The following is a 19,517-nucleotide window of genomic DNA, read 5'->3' on the forward strand; positions in this document are numbered from 1 at the left end:
GGGCCTAATATAAAAAAATAGATTTTTGAAAATAAAAAAAATTTATAACATCATAAATTTGTAGAAAATAACTTAAGAGAAAATATGGCATGCCACATAGGAAAAAAAGTTCTAGAAACAATTTTGTTTTATTTATATAAGATATATTACTAGTCCTAATACCCGTATGATGTACGGTAACTATATAGATCGTATCATAAAGAAATTCAACTATGCCTTATACTTGATTTAGTTTGTATGAAATAAATTGTGGTTAAAATAAACCAATGATCGAAGTGAAGTTATAATAAAGAGTAATGATAACTATAATATATGTTTAGTTTGAGTTTTACATTTACCTTAAATTTTTACAATCACATAAAATCGAAACTTGTAAACATAGTGGATGACGACAAATAACCTTGTAATTTCAAAACGTAAACTCAAATTTTTGTAGTTTTCATGTTAATAACTTATTATTATAAGTATTATAAGTAATAGGAGTTGAACAATTGAGAAAGAAAAAAAACAATTTTATTATTGAAAAAACACCAATCAAATAAGGTTACAATGTGTTTTCTATATATAAGCCAATAATTAGAGTTTAATTCCAAGTTTAATAAGAAAATGAAATCTATATACAACTAAAAAAACTAACTTAATAAAATAAATAAATTAAAAGGGCACATGTCGATTAAAGATTACACACTATGTGTCATTTCAAAAACATCTCAATTCTGTTTTAGGTAGATTATATTATATATTATATATTATATATTATATATATAAAAAGTACATGATATGAAACCATATACATGTAAGATCGAAATTCACGAATTAAATATTGTGTTTGGAGTAACTAACCCTTATTAGGTTACAACACAATTACATTACATTAAATAACTAAATACGTATGGATAATTAGAAAGAATAATTTATTAGAATACATATATACCAAAATTATAACTAAATAATTATTATTTAATTAGTTCTATAATATTAATATATATTAAAAAATTTTGTTGGGACCAAGGTGACACATGTCACTTCAAAATTATCCTACGTGTCGATCAAAGAATACATTAATTATGTTTTAGTATATTGGTAGATATGAACATGCTTTAATAGTTCTACGTTTTACATGGTTTTTTTGAGAGTATTATGGAGAACACTCATAATTTTCTAAAACAAAACCTCATACTTTCCTAATTAATCTATACAAAGACATGAAGATTACCAGTAGTGATATTCTTTGTAAAAAAAAATTTTGAAAATAGAAATTCTTATAAACATGATTGATAATACTTGTTCTACTTCCGGAAACTAGAAAGTACTATTAAACATTTGAAAGGGTATTTTCAAGAGACTGTTCTTTTTTCTTTTCTTTGTTTAGAAAAACATATTTACCCATTTTAGACAACAAATTTGGTGAAATGTATTTGTCACCTTTAATATGAGTAGCACCAATGCTTTGCTTTAAATATGGACTTTTAAGTTAACAAATATATGTGATTGCCATCAAAATTGATAGGAATAGGGAAGAAAATTAATGAAATTCATATATTATATTATAATTTTTAAAAGAATATGTTTAGATGATTAACCATTATTCTAAGAGTGCAGAAGATGGACGCTATTTTTACTCGACACCCGAAATTGACATGTGATAACACCACCTCTACCATCTGACATGAATTGGCATGCGATATTGCAAGTCAAATTGGTATACTAATGGAGGTGTTCACCCCCTTTACTAATTAGTAATTACCATAAAGTTATTATATTTACCTTAGGGATGTGCACGGTTTGGTCTAAACCGGCTAAACCGTTTAAACCGAAGTAATTAGTTGGATTGGTCGGGTTTGAAATCAAAAACTTAGACCGTCGGTTTGTCTTTTTCATAAACCACTCCTATGATTTGGTTCATGGTTTTAGACTTTTATCAAACCGAGTTAACCAAACCGGACCATTTATTTATATTACTTTATTTCATATATATATATATATTCAATATTATAAATTATAAAATATTAGCTTTGCAAAAGTTTGAAAATATTCAAATTCTTATCTTGATCTTTAAGATAATTTTTAGCAATCAATTACCAAGCTAATTTATATGATTTTTATAATCCTAAAATGATGAATCCTCCATTGGGTATACACAAACTGTTTGCGTTGTTGAAAATATTAATTTCTACTTTTTCTTTTCAGTTATTTAATGTATTTTCAACACTTTATATTTCATTTCAAGTATGTGTGAAACTTTTGCAAGTTGGTATTACTAGAAGTTTTAATATATTGTATGTTAAAAGTGTGATAACCGTCTAACCGGACCAAACCAAACCGGTTAATTGGTTTTGGTTGGTTTGGTTTGGCATAACAATTTGGACGGATTGGTTCAAAAAATCGTTGATCCGTTTACATTGGTTTAGTTGAGATTCTTAGTAAAAACCGGCTAAACCTGAACCATGCAGATCCCTAATTTACCCCCATAATATGTTTTTAAAAATCTTTTTGAAATCATAATTTTTTGATATCACAATCTAGTGGCATGTGTATTTTAATATTTATTTTATCAATCGCATCTCTTAATTTTGACTTATGTAATGATATCATTGTTTAAAAGTTATTAAAAATATATTTTTGTTAACGTTCAAATGGTCAGAGCCTGTTCGTCTCATTTATCGGCCCTTACATCCTTTGGGCAGGATGTCATTCGAATTACAGGGAATCACAGAGGGAGGAAAACCTCCTATTAATCCGCCAAATGGAACGACGATAAATAGTAGTAAACCTTCCTCCCCTCAGGATACGAACTCGGGTCTCCCCAGGCCCAAAACCTTCATGGGAGGACTGAGATATCACTGAGGTTTTTACCTCAATACTAAGTTATTAAAAACATACATTAGAACGATTAGCCATCTTTTAATAAAGTCAATTCTCACGAATATGATTAAATGCATGATGACAATGGTGTTGGTGGTGACGATGGTGAAGAAGTGGTTTGATAGATAAGAATAAATGATATCGGGGAGTAGAGAAAAATATAGATTTTTCTGATGCATTCAATCGAGTATGTCTTCTTTAAACACATGTTATTTATACTAGCACGGTAACTGCGCAATGCGGCGGTGGTTGTGACGGTGACGGTGTGGTGGTGGGAGCGACTGTTAGTGGTGGAGGCGGCGTCAAGTGGTGTAGATAGTCGATGTAAAAGTAATTGATTTAAAAGGTTAATAAAGATATTTAAGTATATAAAGATAAAGGATCAGTAGTGTAATTTAATCATTAATGTTATTTTAAATAATTTTCGCATATAACAATTAAAGATAGAGTTGTTTTTTTATTAGATATTATAAAAGTATATATTAGGTGTATAGAAGAATTAAGATTAAGAAATGGTGGTATTTTGGGTATAAAAAAGTGTTGAGTTTCCTAAAATAGAAGAATTCAATATGTTTTATAAGGGACAAGCATAGTGTTTGCGCGTTGCGGCGGCTAGAAGGCGGGTGGTGGAGATTGAGGGAGGCGGTGGAGAAGAAGGGTGGCGACAGAGGGTGATCGAAGGTCGATGAGAGTGTATAATGATTAATGAAAATGAAGAAACGAGAGTATATGAAAATTTAATGTTTAAATAGAGGTATTTTAGAAAGAAAAATTATGCTTACTTTCTTAATTTTATTCTCTTTATAGAAGAAGAAGTAAGACGATCTTTTGCTTATGTAAAACTTATCTCGATGACTCTCTGTTGTATAATAACTTGATTTTTTATGTTATCCTAATTCAACACAGTATAGACTTTATATTTCGACTTCAACTTATATTCGTTTGATTGGTTAATTGTCAATACTAAGTTTGAACCTACAAACTTCATGTTCCGCTTGTACTATGTCATAAGCAAAAATCAATAGTTACTCTTAAATTATAAGTTCCATTTTAGGACTAACATATTATATTCACATATGCTTATGCCTGTATCATGAAGGGAATATGACATCACGTATACTTTTAGTTGAAATATTTCAAGTAATGATAATTGATAAGGCTTGAGCAAATGAGAGAAATAGGCGAACCATAGGCTTTTAACTCGCATACTTTGACCCCATAATTTTGTTGATTTTTTAGTGAAAACCGGTAATATATGTTGACCAAAAGCGCAATCAAATTGGGTTTGGCTACCTGATTTTTTTCCACTTGTATACACTCACTAACAGAAAATATCAATCATAACAAAAAAATGTAAGGTACTTATGACACTTTTATCTAAGTATTTAAATAAATAAATAAATGACAAAATAAACAAAATACAAGGGCTAATTGTTTGTAAAGTATTCTAAGTAGTTTGTATCATATAGCTTTATAGGGGTCCTAACAATAAACACGTCCTTTGCGGAACTAAACTTGACCAAAAAACATCTATCGTAGATTTGTAGGTCCATGTTAGTAGCTAAGAACATCTCCAATGACATCAAGTTATTAAAGACTAATTTCAATGTCTCTATTATTAATATATGATATTTTATTAAGCGTGTTAGTTGAAGTTATAAACAATTATCTATATTATTATATAAAAGAAATAACACTCTCTCTCATCAAATGTTGAAATGTAACCATGCGAATGTACAGGAATGTCCTTCCTTTATTTCAATTAAAATGCATTCCTATTTAAACTATTTTCACAATTTCACTTCAATTGAATATCCACTTATATTGTTAATACGTGGATTTTTTGTTACTGTTGGTAGATATTGAAGCTACGGTATCATCGTGGTATCTCGCTTAATTAATTGTTCACTGATACTGTTTTTGGTAATCACGATATCGAACGTATTGTCAATGGTATCCGCTGCAACGCGCGGGTAGCATGCTATTTTCTTAAAAGGAATTTAGAATTGAGTGTGAGTGTATAGAAAAAAATCTTTGATCAAATAGCTTGAGGAACATCAACCTTTAAAATAAAAAAGTCATTCTCTCCAATGGTAAAAAACTATTCAAAATCTTTTCCTTTTAAAAAAAGTTTTTCATCAACTTCCCATTGAAGATGCTCTAATTACAAAAACATCTTTGTGAGACTAAACTTGAGGGAATTCCCTTCCCTAAACTTGACAGAAATGTCTAGTAGCTAATTACCTCTAAAAGCTCTTCATGAAACCATTCATTTATGATGAATACCAAAGGATAATATTAGCGACGAGACTATGCAGATGAGATAGTCCTTGGATAAAACATAGGCTCCTTAATTTTATTTTCATTTTGGGTTACTTTTAAAGCCGATCTCATAAATGACGAGGGATGAAATTGATCTATTTAAAAGAGTTCTGATGGAGTCATTTTGGTTGCAACGTCGGGCAATTGTTAACGTAACTAATAACAGCTCTAGACATATGACATCTTTTCACTAAACAACCGACTAACTTGCTTAGATATATAGTCCACGGTAACGGTAAGATTTACCATTTTACAACGATAGAAGGTGTAGCTGTCAAAATGGTAAGATCCCTTTCTAGTGAACTTGCAATACTTGAGGCTAGTTGGCTCAAATTCACTGGTTGGAGACTTGGATCATAAACAAAACTATCATTTGCCTTTGTAAAATTTGTATAATATAATATAACTGGGTCATTTCAGTTTGCCCATAATACTACTCTACAATCACACTGCTACTACACAAAGAAATAAATCTATCATACCATATTTTTTTACGAATCTATTACCATTAGAGGTTAAATACTTGTACAGTCTCTTATGTGAATTGTATTATATGTTAGATTAATAAGAAAAAAAGAAACATGATATGTTCCCATTATCAAGGTTGCGAAACTCGAGAATCGAGGTCGGATCGGAGAGGTGGTAAGTCATGATTTTTTAAAATCGGATCGGTAAATAGTGAGTTTTTTATATATAAAATAATAGTTTTTCAAATCATATGTATGAAAAAATTAAAAAAATATATAAAACTTCAAACTTAAACATAATATAATTTTTCAACTTAAACATAATTATCTACAACAATAAAATAATTCATAAAAGCTTTAACAACAAAAAAAAAGTTTGACTTTAGTTGAACATAGCTGATACTCTTGACCGATACAACCGACTCTTGACCGATACGACCATCTTGACCAAGTTGACCCGTGTCTATAACTTTCGCCGGTTTTCAGACCGAGTATAGCAAACTCGTATCGCTAATCGGCCGATACACGATCCGATTTCATTGTATCAGTCGAGTTTCACAACAATGTTCATTATTTATACAATTATAATGTCATGTTACAACTTCACCGTATATTATTTAAAAAATAAATAAATTAATATACTTTATATTATTAGACACTTCAATTAAGACACTCACATACATATATGTATGCAATATATTTATCTATAAAGAATCTTTACATTCATTTTAAAAAATTTTGAATTCAATTTTTAAGTGAAGAATTGATCTCATACATTTATTTGTTGAAATTGGTATAGACCATTATTTTATCAATAAAATCATTTTCAATTTATATATGATTTTCAATCTTTTCATTTATGTTCCATCCTCGAACCCCCATCCCACCTTGTATAACATAAAAAAAACCTAATAATCATTTATTTATTATTTAATAAGTATAAAATAATTAATCTACGAAAAATTATATCATAGTTGTTAAACTCTTACGAGTCGAATTACACCAAAAATGAGTCGACTCGTTAGGTGACTGATTTTTGTCCAGACTCTTACGAGTTGTTGTGTGAACTTGAACCGAGTCACAAACTTATAATTATTGTAGTTGGATATTATGGTTATATATTATACTTAATTTGTTACATTATTTTGCGTATTATCTATATAGTTTTGATTATTTTATTACGAATTTGGAGATAAATTGTACGTTTATGTCTCAAAACTATTGAATATGTAATATTTTGGTAAATTTATTAAGATAATGAACTAATATTTTGCTTCGAAAGACGTCAAATATATATCTTACAAGTCGAATCACGTTCTGAATCACGGGTAAAAAAATCATGTTTTCGAGTCGAGTCGAGTCAAAAGTTACGAGTCGAAAACTATGGATTTTATATCTAAGTTTAGATAACAATCACGTATTTGCTTATATATATAATGGAAAAAGTGAATATAAGACTGTCCAGTACCTAAGCTTAGGTGTGAAACCCCTCATACAAATTTTTTAATATTTTTTGATTAATGAATAAATATTTAGACCCCATAAATTTTATAGATTAAAAAACAATATATTAATGTTACACACCTAAACTTAGATATTCCATCCCCATATATAATTCGTGTAACAATTATAAAAAAAAAAAGGGACTTGATAGTTGATAAGCAACCATTAGAGGACAAAATAAGGGAACTTCCAGGCCCTGGTACAGCCCTGTCCTCAAAGAGTGAGAATCAGACAGGCTCAACAGTGCCCTTCTATGGACCATCATTTTCCCTTTAATTCCAAACCCCACCTAATAAAATAATCAACCCCAGACCCCTACCCCCCAATATAGAAGCTTGCATTACACACATTCCACATCTAAAATCACAATCCAAACATCAAAGCACAACTCACCCTGCACAACATACAAATTACAAAACCAACATACATATCAATCTGGTAATTTTGGACTAGTAAAAGTTTTGCCCTGCTCTGAGAACCCATTCCTAACAAAAGAATAATGAAAATGTAGGAAAAGACAAGGCAACAAAAACATCTCATGATCACTAACACTAATGGAGATATAGATACACATACATACATATACATATTTCATCTCTCTCTCTCTATCTTTAATGGATATCATGTAGAACAACAGAAAGAGCAAACTGGACCAGCCATTGTCATTAGCAGCCTTTTAAAAATTTCTTACTTTTCAATCCCAAACCAGACCCATCTGCTTATTTTGTTCTTTTTAATGCTTTTCTTTATAACCACTTCTTGATGGCCTGTAGGAGACACTTTCTTCAACCACACCCTCCTACCCCTACCCACTCTATATTTATAATTTTCTGTTCAGGTTTTTTGCTTAAAACTTGCATTTCATCTTTGTGAATGCATGTTCAAGATTTGTTACAATCAACAAGCTAGGGTCCCATTTGATTGAAAAATGTCATCTTTTCAACAGTTTTTAAAGATTCTCTTTTTCTTTTTTCTTCACTAAAGTTTAGTGCACTTTTAGGTTTTTAATCAAACTTGTTGAACTCCATTTTTTCCCCATTAGATTTTTCAGATCAACCTATAGTAGTTTTACACAAATCTTGGGAATTTGATATATTTTTTTTCTTTAATAAAGAATTGAAGTCCAGAGGGACTTAAAGAGGGTAGCTTGATACTAGTTTAGACAGATATTAGAAGTCAAACATAATGGATGCTAGAGACAGAAAGACTATAAATCACAATAACCCATCTCAATCTAACCAAGATTCACCTTCCATCTTCACTTATGCACCTTTAAATTCTTCAAACATCACAAGAAATCAAACCCCAGATCAGCAAAGAAACTATTACAATGTATTTCAAGACCAACAAATGGAAGCTAATAGAGAAACAAGGGAATCAAACCCATACCCATTTCCAGATCCAGATCCAGTGTCCCAAACACCACCACCACCATTAGATACAACTCCAATTGTTAGATATAGAGAATGCTTAAAAAACCATGCTGCAAGTATAGGAACACATGCTGTAGATGGTTGTGGTGAGTTCATGCCTAATGGTGAAGAAGGCACTCCAGAAAGTTTAAAATGTGCAGCCTGTGAATGTCACAGAAGTTTTCACAGAAGAGAAGTTGATGGTGAGCCACAGCCCACTGCAATAATACATAACCAACAGCAGCCACAGCCATCTAGAGTTGCTGCTGCAGCTACAATGCAGCCACCTCACAGCTATAGATACAGCCATGGCCATATGCAACCAATGATGGTTGCATTTGGTGGAACTAGTAATGTGGCACAAACAGAATCATCAAGTGAGGATCTTGACATGTTTAGAACACACACTGGACAACAGCCATCAAAGAAAAGATTTAGGACTAAATTCTCAGAAGAACAGAAGGAAAAAATGCATGATTTTGCTGAGAAAATAGGGTGGAGGATTCAAAAGCAAGATGAAGAAGAGATATTGCAGTTTTGCAATGAAGTTGGATTGAAAAGGAAAGTGTTTAAAGTATGGATGCATAACTGCAAACAAGCTTCAAAGAAGAAACAAGAGTAAGATTTAATTGAGCTTAATTATAGACTTTTAAGAAGTTTATTTAGTATCTTCTTTTTTAGATAGAGAATAGCTACACTATATTTATTATTAAGATCAATGAATATCTTTTGTTCATGTTACTTAATTTGACTCTAATTCTTATGGAATTATTTTTAATGTTTTGACCAATATACTTATTACTAAAGAAGGTACAAAAACTATGAATGGGATTGCTTATTTATAAGTGTTTATCTGCACGGAAAAAAAAAGAACATACTCATTTCAGAACGTGTATTTCTCATTAAGAAAGGAGCTCATCAGTTTTCGGCTTATACAATAATCAGATAATCGATTTTACAAGAAAGTTAGTTACTCTTTAACCGCTAAAAACAAGCAATAAGCATATAATCAGTAATAGATCCCAAACACTCCATGAGAAAATTTAATTACTTAACAATGTTAAAAGAACACATCCCAATACTTACAAAACTAGCAGATTGCAATTAAGATCTGTAAGTAATTGTTACTCTATGAATAAATATTATATAATTTTTATCTTATGGTCAATACACCAAAAGAAGGTACAAAAACTGCAAATTAAATAGGATGTGACGAGAATTCAATGGTTATAAGTTTGTGGATTCATTTTGTGCTTAATGCTAGTTAACTAGGCATTAACCATAACACCATCAGAAGCCTAAATCTTAATAACTTCTAGAAATTATTGTATCAATTTTCATTTACATTCATGTTGCCTCGTGTACTATATCTTTGATATAGAGGTCACACTGTGCACCTTATTCAATTCTGGGACCGGATAATACTGCCCTTGAGAGGGGTACCCTACACAATAATGCATGTACTCCAGAATCTCAATTCTCATCTCAAAAAAGATACATACATATATAAAACTAAAACTCATTGCCTAAACATGCCTAAGAATGAGATCAAGACAAATTAATAAGGGAAGAAAAAGAGTGAAATCAATATATCGATAGGCGAGGTTATTAGGCATGTTAATTTAGGCCTTTGTACCACCACTACATATAGATGTGTTTGAAATTTTATTTTTTATTATCAAATATATTACACAGTTTTTGAGTATGAGATCATCTAAATCACACTAAACTATATAAGCATGTATGTATACTTCACAATCTATTAGATTTAACATAATAAGAAGATATATAGAACTTAACTTAAGTAGCTCGCGAAGTGCTGCATTAGATCCATTGTCTGCATGGTACCGGATACTAATCATAACGGCAGAAGTAGCATGACATCTGCAACTCCAAATCCCACCAATTAAATAATAACTAACAATATAGTAGCTAATTAAGTGGGAGGGGACAAAGATCAAGCCCTAAACCATCTTTTGAGTTAATTACTTAAATATTGAAGGGGAGGGGACAACCTACACTAATATTACCTATATAATAACTAATTAAGTGGGATCAAGTATCCATGCATCATATATATATCTGCATGCAATTGTGGATCTCAAACAGTCCTCCATCTAAACTTAATCACCTCACTGAACTTTCAAAAACGATTACACACCATAAGCAACAGTCAAAACAGAAACTAAGCATCCGACAGAGACAACCTTGTCCCATGAGTGGCGAATAGCCGTTATATACATTAATATCTAGTCGGGTCTTGTTTCCATCTCATCTCACCATTCTGCCTCCCGTTAGGAGTCCTATCCTTATGGCACTTTGCACAGAATACTCTACAAAATGGTCAGACAGTCTGAAAATTTAGAATCCACGGGTTCTCAAGTAGGGACGCTCACGGGACGGATAGTGGGAGTGTCTTGCAACTGATCTTAATTACTAATTCACAAACATTCTTGATGGACCTTCTAAATAAAAGTTGTATTCCTAATCTAATAATATGTCTCGGAAGTAAAGACGATCGTCTTCAAGCTAACAGGCAGAAAGCTTAACTTCTGAAAATTCACAATCTAATTGTGTGATCCACATCCAACACAGTTCACATAATGTCACATATACGCTAAGAGAGTGGGAAAATCGGGGTCAGACTCTCGATTTAATAAGTGGTATTATATATAGAAAATGATAGAAGCAGTTGTTCATTTTGAAATCCAAATGATACCTTGATTTTAAGAACAAAAAACACAAAGTATAAGAGCTCCTTTGGGCGGAAAAAGAATACAAACCCGCCTTCGGTGCCACACTATCTATCATATGCATGTATTATTACAACTCCAAACAGGAACGTACATTACATATAACGTAAGTTTGTAGAACAAACAAGCTACAATAATCTAACACATGTATCATACTAACAAAGAGAATGGAGGAAGGAACCTCGAGTTGAGTCAGCATGTATGTTGGATCCTCATAATCTCTATGTTCTCATTGCCTCTCCTACATTCCCTGCAGCATCTGATGCTTTTTCCTTAGCAGCCTCGTACGTTTCCTTAGCCTGCTCATTCACCGAGTCCTTTGCAGCCTCATATGCGTCGCCAGCCTTAGCTTTAGCTTCACCATAGGTTTCATGTGCTTGATCCTTAGCTTCACCAGCCTTCTCTGAAGCCTTATCATAAGCATCCGTCATCATGCCTTCCATTCCTGCTTTGATTTCAGAGCCTTTATCTGTGGGCATTCGTATCTTTTGATCTGCTTTCTCGGAGGCATACTCATATGCATCAGATGCCTTGTCTTTGGCATTTTGGGCCATATCTGAACCCATATTCATCGCTTTACCAGCCCCCTCGGATACATAATCGTATGCATAGTTCCCGTTCTCGTATGCTGGTTCTTCCACAACACCAGCCATAGTTTGAACTTTCTTCAAGGCTTCCTGTGCGAGTTCAGAGACATAGTTATATGCTTCATATGCTTTCACCTTGACATCATCGCTGTCATCACCAGCCACATATTTTGAAGATTCTGTAAGAAAATAGATCACATAGTGAGCATGAATACTACTTTGAAGCCAAAATACTAGTGCATTTGTAAATAGTTACAAACAAAAGCAGCAAAATATATTGTGGGTGTGTTTCTTGATGCAACACACCACAATAACACATACAATGCATTTGCAGACCTATATATGGAAAGTCTATGCATATTTGGAAACCAAATCACCTGAAGCTGCAGAATTCAGTGTGGATGTGCTCTTCGATGCAGCCTCACCAGCTTTATCCACTGCCTTGTGAGCGCCCTCTTTCACCTCATCCTGGTCCATACCGATACCCCTGATATGTTTGCAAACAGTGGTTGTATATGAAACTGTCAGATGCGAGCTCCGGAAAGTTAAAAATAACTGATTAAATAAACGGCATTTGTCCTAGCTAGTGATATCTACTATCACGGTGTACTAACAAACAAAGGGGTGGTAGGTTCAAGTCTCATTGTGGACAAAGGTGCATTAAATTAAGGTGCGCAAAATCTTTGTTGTTCAATAATAAATAAAGAATGAATGATACCAAGTACCAAACGAACTCCGTAATTGAATTGACTTCTGTAGTTCCATATGACTAATTGAAGCATTATATATTGCCATGTAAAGACGTAATTCTAGCTCTGGTGAACTCTATAGTAGTTGTCAATCAAACAATACATTGTCGCAGCTGATTAATTGTAACGTGGCTTCTTACCGTCATTATACTTCACTCCAAATCCGAATAGTCCCATATAAATCTTTTTTTAAGTTCATGGATGAAGTTTTTTCTTTTTATGGATAAACTATATAACCACGTACTAAATTTACAACTTGAGCAACAAATAAAACGTTCTTACATCAAACTAATTTGTAACTACCTCGAAGCATTTGTATATACAGTTGGACATGTTTCTATACCATTTGCCCTAAGTTCATACCCTTTGACCTTTGCGAATCAAAGAAGAAATGCTATCCTATCCTAAAGACACAAGCATTTAGTTCAATTCAAATCATTAAACCTAAATTAATAATTTAAATATAGAAATGATACACTTAGCATGTCTCATCAATTGGATTAACATCTTTTCTTGTTATGTTCTTTTCATCTCTCTTTGTTCATTGAACCATCTCGACCACATACAATATGTACGTGTATTGTGTAATGTGTTTGTAAACATTTGATTGTATATTGTTTGTAAGCACATAATTTCTATTTAGATTAAACAAAAACGTACTACGACTATTGAATAAGGAAGATAGGGCTACGAATAAAACTTAATAAAATGTTTGGATAAAACCTTATATCTAATACTAAGGGCTACAAAGCAAAATCTGTAAATAATAATTAAGAAAAAAAAAAAAAAGAATCACGATGATATATGATTTATAGATATTGATTGATTGCTTACGAAGCGACTTTAGCCATGGCCCAATCAGCCCAATTACCGGTTTTATCCTTGGCTTCATTGACAGCACTTTCAGCATTCATCTTCACGTTCTCCGCCACCTTTTCTTTTACGTTTCCGACGCCTTTCTCCACGTCGGTTACGCTCCGGCATACCGTCGTAAACACCGTTAGCCATATTAACATAACAACCGCTACCGCCTTCACCATTATATACGATTTTTTTTTTTTGTCTTTCTTAATTTGAATTCAGTTTGATCGGCCGGGGAAACAAAAAGGATATCGGAATTGTTATTATTTTATTTTTATTATGATGAATAAATTTGGGAGATTTTACGATGAAATCGGCGTACCGACAATATTTCGCTACGTGGCAACCTCCGCTAGTTTTCTTATGTCTTCCCGCCACGTTTTTCTCTTTTCCGAAGAATACACCCTTTTTACTCCGTAGTAGTATTTCAGAACGTCAGTTATAACTTTAATTTTATAACTTTTCGTTGTTACTTATGTTTATATCTGTGCAATCTTATAAAAAATTAGCCACATGTTAAAGTTATATGAAAAAAATAGTTTAAAATACCTTTAGTGGTTATATTACACGATGAGTCATTTATTATTTAAAATAGGAAATATTTTTATTAACTTTTTAGATCAATTATCTACATCATTCGACGCCGTCTCTATAGCTACCACCAATAGTCGTTCCCCACCACCAAACCGTCACTATCACAAACACTGTTGCATTGCGCGGGTACAGAGTTAGTTTATTGGAAATGATATAATTTATTACATGCATAAAAACATTTACTTTATACATCAAAAATTAACAATTTTAATTTTTTGCGTAAAAAGTATTCATTTTAGTATACACTAGTTATTGACCTCGCGCGTTGCCGCTGGGTACACTTTTTATACAATAAAGTTTTGGTAAATCTATGTCAAATATTCGAACCCAAACTTTAAAAATGACAACTAACCATCTAGCAATAACATTAAAAATATTGTAAAGTAACAATAAGTCGTATAAAAACACAATCAATAACTATATTAATACTTTAAATGTTTCATGAATGTAAGACCTAAGCATGATGAAAATTATCATATATTAAAAACGTTATATGTATGTATAAAAACGGTAAAAAATAATCAAAAACCAAATCTTTAAAAGTAAAACCATAACTGTGTGCAAATTGTATGATAAAAACAAGTAAACATGTAACGATACAATAAAAATAATGTAAAAGAATATTAAGATGTGTAAAAACAACATGAACGTAAGACGTGACGATGATAAAAGTTATTGTATAATGAAAACGTTATATGTATAAAAAAAACAAATGAAAATAATCAAGGACCAAATGTTTACAAGTAAAACCGTAGCTGTGTGAAAGTTGAAACATGAGAATCTAAAAGTTTAGTGTCACGAAAATGAAAACGAAAACTTTGATGTGGGTAAAAGTTAAAAAATAGAAATTTTAGGGGGTTAAAACGAAATTTGGTTAAAATTTAGGAGGTTAAACGAAATGTAGTTAAAATTAGTATGTGTTTTAAAAGCTTGTATATTTCACGCATAAAGTACTTGTATATTTACATAAAGTTTTAATATATATATAATGTCTATTTTATATTAAGTTTTCTTTGAATTCTGGAAAATAAAATATTTCAATTTATCATTTTTTATAATTATAACTAGCTATTTAAAACAGTTAAACATAGCTAAATCGAAACATAGAGAAGAATTACACATATGAACATGAAAGTAATGTAGTTTTAATGGTTGGGCTTAACATCGCTGCAGCGGACTGCAACCATTTTTGGCTGCAGCAAGATGAAAATCAGGAGGGGTTTTATATATGTATAAATCAAAAGGTTTAAACTGAAAAAAAAACTTAAAAATTTGTACATGACTGCAGGCGTATGCAGCCATAATAGCTGCAGTCTGCTGCATATTCGATTTCCCCTTTAATGGTTAGCTTAAAAGATCTAATAATATTATCCTACTGAGCATAAATAGTTTGATCAACATGGTTTAAATTCATACATTCCTAAATCATTCGACCACGATACAAGTAGCCTTATAATAACTAGTACGATTATTATTTAACATAAAGCATACTAACCACAATAAGTTAATAATGTATAAAATTGGTATCATTTAAATATATAGTATTAAGATTAATAATTAAGATAATCGATAGTCACCGTCATCACATTGCATGGTTACCAATTAGTACATATTAGAATGCAGCCCCGTGCGATGCACGGATTTGATAATTATTTAAATTACACATTCATTTAAGGCTAACCTTAGTCATTACATTAGTTTGTAAGAACACAATAATAAACTCTAATAAACTCATGGTCGTTTAAAAAAAAAAGACAACTCAAGGGTTTCTTATGAATTCTAAGTTGCAACCATTTGATAAGCTCTAATACTCCCTCCATGGTTGCATAAGCTCTAAAGTATAAACACCATGAATTCACCTTTCATGTAGAAAATCAAGAAGATTAGACATACCTTTAAGCATATCAGGAAGTGCGATAAAGGAAAAAGGAATAACTCACATAAGGTTTCAATCTTTATTGATTTTGTGAGAGCTTATATTGTAAAAATATTCATATCCACGTCAGAATTTCAAGGAAAAGGTTAGAAACTTTTTGAAGTGAACTTGAAGTTGGTCTTCTAATCATCTTTAATTCTTTGCTGTAGAATGAATCATGTTTCACTCCAAAAACATGCACCAAAATATCAGTATATGTATATGTATATGTGATTGTATTTTACACACAACCAGTAAATAGTTTTGAAGCCTCAACTTGCTAATTACGTCATAGGTTTAGTAAGCAACTTAACTTTAAGAAAACCATGACTGATGACATTCATTTATAAACATATATGCTTATTGAACATACTTCATCTGTCCCAAAAAAAACATGACGTCTAATAGTGCACTTTATTGCAATTAACCAAACCTGTTTAGACCCTTTTACCCAACCCGTATACCAGATTCATAGTTTTGCAATGACTACCATATGAGTAAGCAATTCAAGCTAAAGCTTGCATTGCCCAATAAGGAATAGGATGAATAATGTTGGAAAAGAGCGAGTAGTGGCCAAAGCCTAAACAACGATAATCTTTTCTACCAGTCAAGTGAAAGGAAGCCAGTTCTTATAGTCTATGAACAAAAGCAACATTTGAAGGAGTCTGGCTAATTAGATTTAAAATTTATACATAATCTGTCGACATTCACGACAACAATTACAACTTAGATAAGAATGGGTAAAACACCTACCTGGTGTGATGAGTTCAAGAAGTAATGGTCCACTTTCCTAGGGTTGTAAATCCGCCTCAGAGTTCAATAAGGTAACTCCCTGTTGTAATTTACTAATATAAAATGTAGTAAAGCATCATTTTTTATTAACAAAAACATAGGAAAAGTACCAGCCATGCTCTTTATATTCCAAAGTTAAGCATTCCCCAATGTCATTACTAAACAACTATCTATAATCCTCAAACATAAAGCTTGGTAAATATGGTGCTGCACATATTTGGAAGATAATTAAACCACCAAATAAAAGAAATCAAAATAAAAAAAATGATCGAAACTAAGTTACCTGTCTTGGTTACTGTCACCATGGGTGTGTCATCTTCTTCATAATCTGAAATTGGCTTAACAATATATATACTAATATAAAGTAATTCTATTATTAAAATTATTGCATAAGGTATCATCATATTTAATTACCATTCTAACTAATAAAAACACTCCAACAACTTCATATATGATAAGGTTTATGTTTAAGTGGTTTTGTGATTCTTATAGTAATACAACATAATACATAGTTATCCATTCTTTGAATCCACCACCCTTGTAGCATGAATAGCATGCCTAATATTCAAACCTGTTCAAATCCTTCATACCATTAATCTCATGATTGATTGAAGTCAAATTGGTCACGTCGATCTCTTCTATAGAAAGCGGTATAAAAGAACACTACTGAAAGACCAAAGTGTATGACTTGAAAAAATGGGTACCCAAGTAGTTATCTGGTAGTAGCTTTTGTCTCTACCCAAAGACTATTGTGAGACATCACTGAAGAAAACGGGCACATATAATGGATTCATCAATCATATTCAACCTCGGGAAAAAATATATATATTTACATATGCTTTCAAGTGTCACGTTGCGTTAACTGTTAACAATATTCATTAGATTATCATTTAGGTTATAAATTAAACAATTATACAAAAAAATATGTCATCCTTTGTAGGGTATATGTATATCATCTATCAGCCATCTACATTCCATCCACACTGATATATAAAAACAACAATTGATAACTAATTAAGATTGTAAGTAACAAACACCGTATTGCTCTTCAGAGCTTAAAGATTGACCTTTCTGGTTACATATGTGCATATACACCTATTAAAAGCACCAACATAAAACTAATCAAAAAGTTGGAAGGGAAATAAAATAGGTCAATTTGCGTTATATTTTAAGTGGCCATGCAATAGTGAAGAACTCAGATCAACTATAATTAGATAATATAAGTTAGATTACCTTGTCCTTAATTTAAGCTGCCTAGAACATAGCATGAGTTAATCTGTCATGGTGGTTATCACTAACAGAAATCAAGGAATTCAAACTCTTGCCTTTAATTGTAGTTACCAGCCAGTTTTAATCTAATGTTCAACTATTAGCCAAAAGAGATCGACAATGTGTACTCACAGTTTGAAGCTTTCCAACCCAAAATATTCTTCTTGCGATCAGACACTACTTGGAAGCCTGGCAAGAAGTTTATTTTAAAAAAACAAACAAATATTAGTTGCATTTTCAGTAGTAATGAAGTTTCCATAATATATATGAAATACATAAACACTTCGATCCCCTAGTAATCACATGAAATTCATCCTCAAGAAAAGATTCCAAAAATATATATGAATTTCATTTGTTGAACTACGATCACTTAAACTTTAAAAGTAAATGAGATCTATGTGTTTATCTGTAACCCAGACTCCACCCAAACCATCCTGACCCAATTTTAAAAATAATCATTTTGACCGAACCTGATTAATGCTACATACAATGTATGGATCAAGTAAGTTTAGACATACCTGGATAATAATTTTAATACCGAGTTCATCCCATGGAAGCTGAAGAGGGTCTCAACTGCAAACAACCTTGATCAACTATCCATCAACACTGATTGTCTCATTATCGACAATCTTAACATCAGCTTTGAAGGTACTTAACATAAAGTCATACTTAAGCAAGTGAGAAGGTGCAAGTATACCAAAATGTGAAACCTAGTAATCAAGCTTTCAAAAACTTAGACTCATTAAATAACTTAATAGTTTTCGCTACGATTAAAATAATTCACCCGATATGGATGCTAATTTTTAAAAAAGTAAATCACATTTGACACTAACTACAAACATAAATCTATAATATGTGTTTCAAGTCATGGCAAATATGAGTCCATACTTTCAAGAGATCATTTTGGATAGGCCGAAAGTCCAAAAAAAACATGAGTGTGTACTTTGAATAGAACCATTGTAATCTGACTTAAGACCCGACTAAAAGGGGCGTGAGTTGATCCAGTACTTTGGTTTAGTATCTTACCCAAAATACGACGGAGTTGAAGTCCAACGTTTTCAATGGGCCAGTTAATGCAATAGAATAAATAATCCATCAGTAAATATAATCTTACTAAAAGTAAGAAGTAACAATAATACTTAAAAAGTGAAATACTCCGTACTACCTAGAACACATCCAACAATGGCTGCGGGAACACGTACAGTACTTTTCCAAAATCTAAAATGTAGTCCAACACTTTTGCCCCATTGAATTTATCTGCAAACAACCATGGTAAAAGATCCATTTCAAATGAGCATTTGAGAAATGATAAAAATTAAATCCTATACCATTGTTGCATTTTGGAATTACTATTGATCAAATTTAATTAAACACAGGTCTAATAAAGAGATTGTGATACACAAAACAAAGTATATGTTGCAAATAAAG

At 31.7% G+C, this 19,517-nt stretch overlaps 2 protein-coding genes across 3 annotated transcripts; one reads left to right on the forward strand and one right to left on the reverse strand.

Annotated features, from left to right (window-relative positions):
- Positions 1 to 8,121: 8,121 nt before the first annotated feature.
- On the forward strand, positions 8,122 to 9,310 carry LOC122589733 (zinc-finger homeodomain protein 6-like). The gene has a single exon (XM_043762059.1). The coding sequence runs from the start codon at positions 8,343 to 8,345 to the stop codon at positions 9,189 to 9,191; it is 849 nt and encodes a 282-aa protein (XP_043617994.1). The 5' UTR covers positions 8,122 to 8,342; the 3' UTR covers positions 9,192 to 9,310.
- A 1,100-nt stretch (positions 9,311 to 10,410) lies between these two features.
- On the reverse strand, positions 10,411 to 13,751 carry LOC122589992 (embryonic protein DC-8-like). 2 transcript variants are annotated; one of them, XM_043762324.1, is made up of 4 exons: positions 13,493 to 13,751; positions 12,287 to 12,396; positions 11,504 to 12,088; positions 10,411 to 10,453 (listed from the first exon to the last, which is right to left on the reverse strand). In XM_043762324.1, exons 1-3 carry the CDS (start codon positions 13,696 to 13,698, stop codon positions 11,544 to 11,546), a joined length of 861 nt encoding a protein of 286 aa, XP_043618259.1. In that variant the 5' UTR covers positions 13,699 to 13,751; the 3' UTR covers positions 10,411 to 10,453; positions 11,504 to 11,543. The 2 variants fall into 2 exon arrangements, with proteins under 2 accessions (XP_043618259.1, XP_043618258.1); XM_043762323.1 differs by lacking the exon at positions 10,411 to 10,453 and having other exon boundaries at positions 11,236 to 12,088.
- Positions 13,752 to 19,517: the final 5,766 nt, after the last annotated feature.

Source organism: Erigeron canadensis, chromosome 2 (genome assembly GCF_010389155.1).
Source record: "Erigeron canadensis isolate Cc75 chromosome 2, C_canadensis_v1, whole genome shotgun sequence".
NCBI lineage: Eukaryota > Viridiplantae > Streptophyta > Magnoliopsida > Asterales > Asteraceae > Erigeron > Erigeron canadensis.

Coding starts and splice junctions, on each gene's coding strand:
- LOC122589733 (XM_043762059.1), top strand. CDS start 8,343: ATGGATGCTAGAGACAGAAAGACTATAAATCACAATAACCCATCTCAA.
- LOC122589992 (XM_043762324.1), bottom strand. CDS start 13,698: ATGGTGAAGGCGGTAGCGGTTGTTATGTTAATATGGCTAACGGTGTTT. Junction 12,397..13,492: donor GCCATGGCTAAAGTCGCTTC/GTAAGCAATCAA, acceptor CAAACATATCAG/GGGTATCGGTATGGACCAGG. Junction 12,089..12,286: donor ACTGAATTCTGCAGCTTCAG/GTGATTTGGTTT, acceptor ATTTTCTTACAG/AATCTTCAAAATATGTGGCT.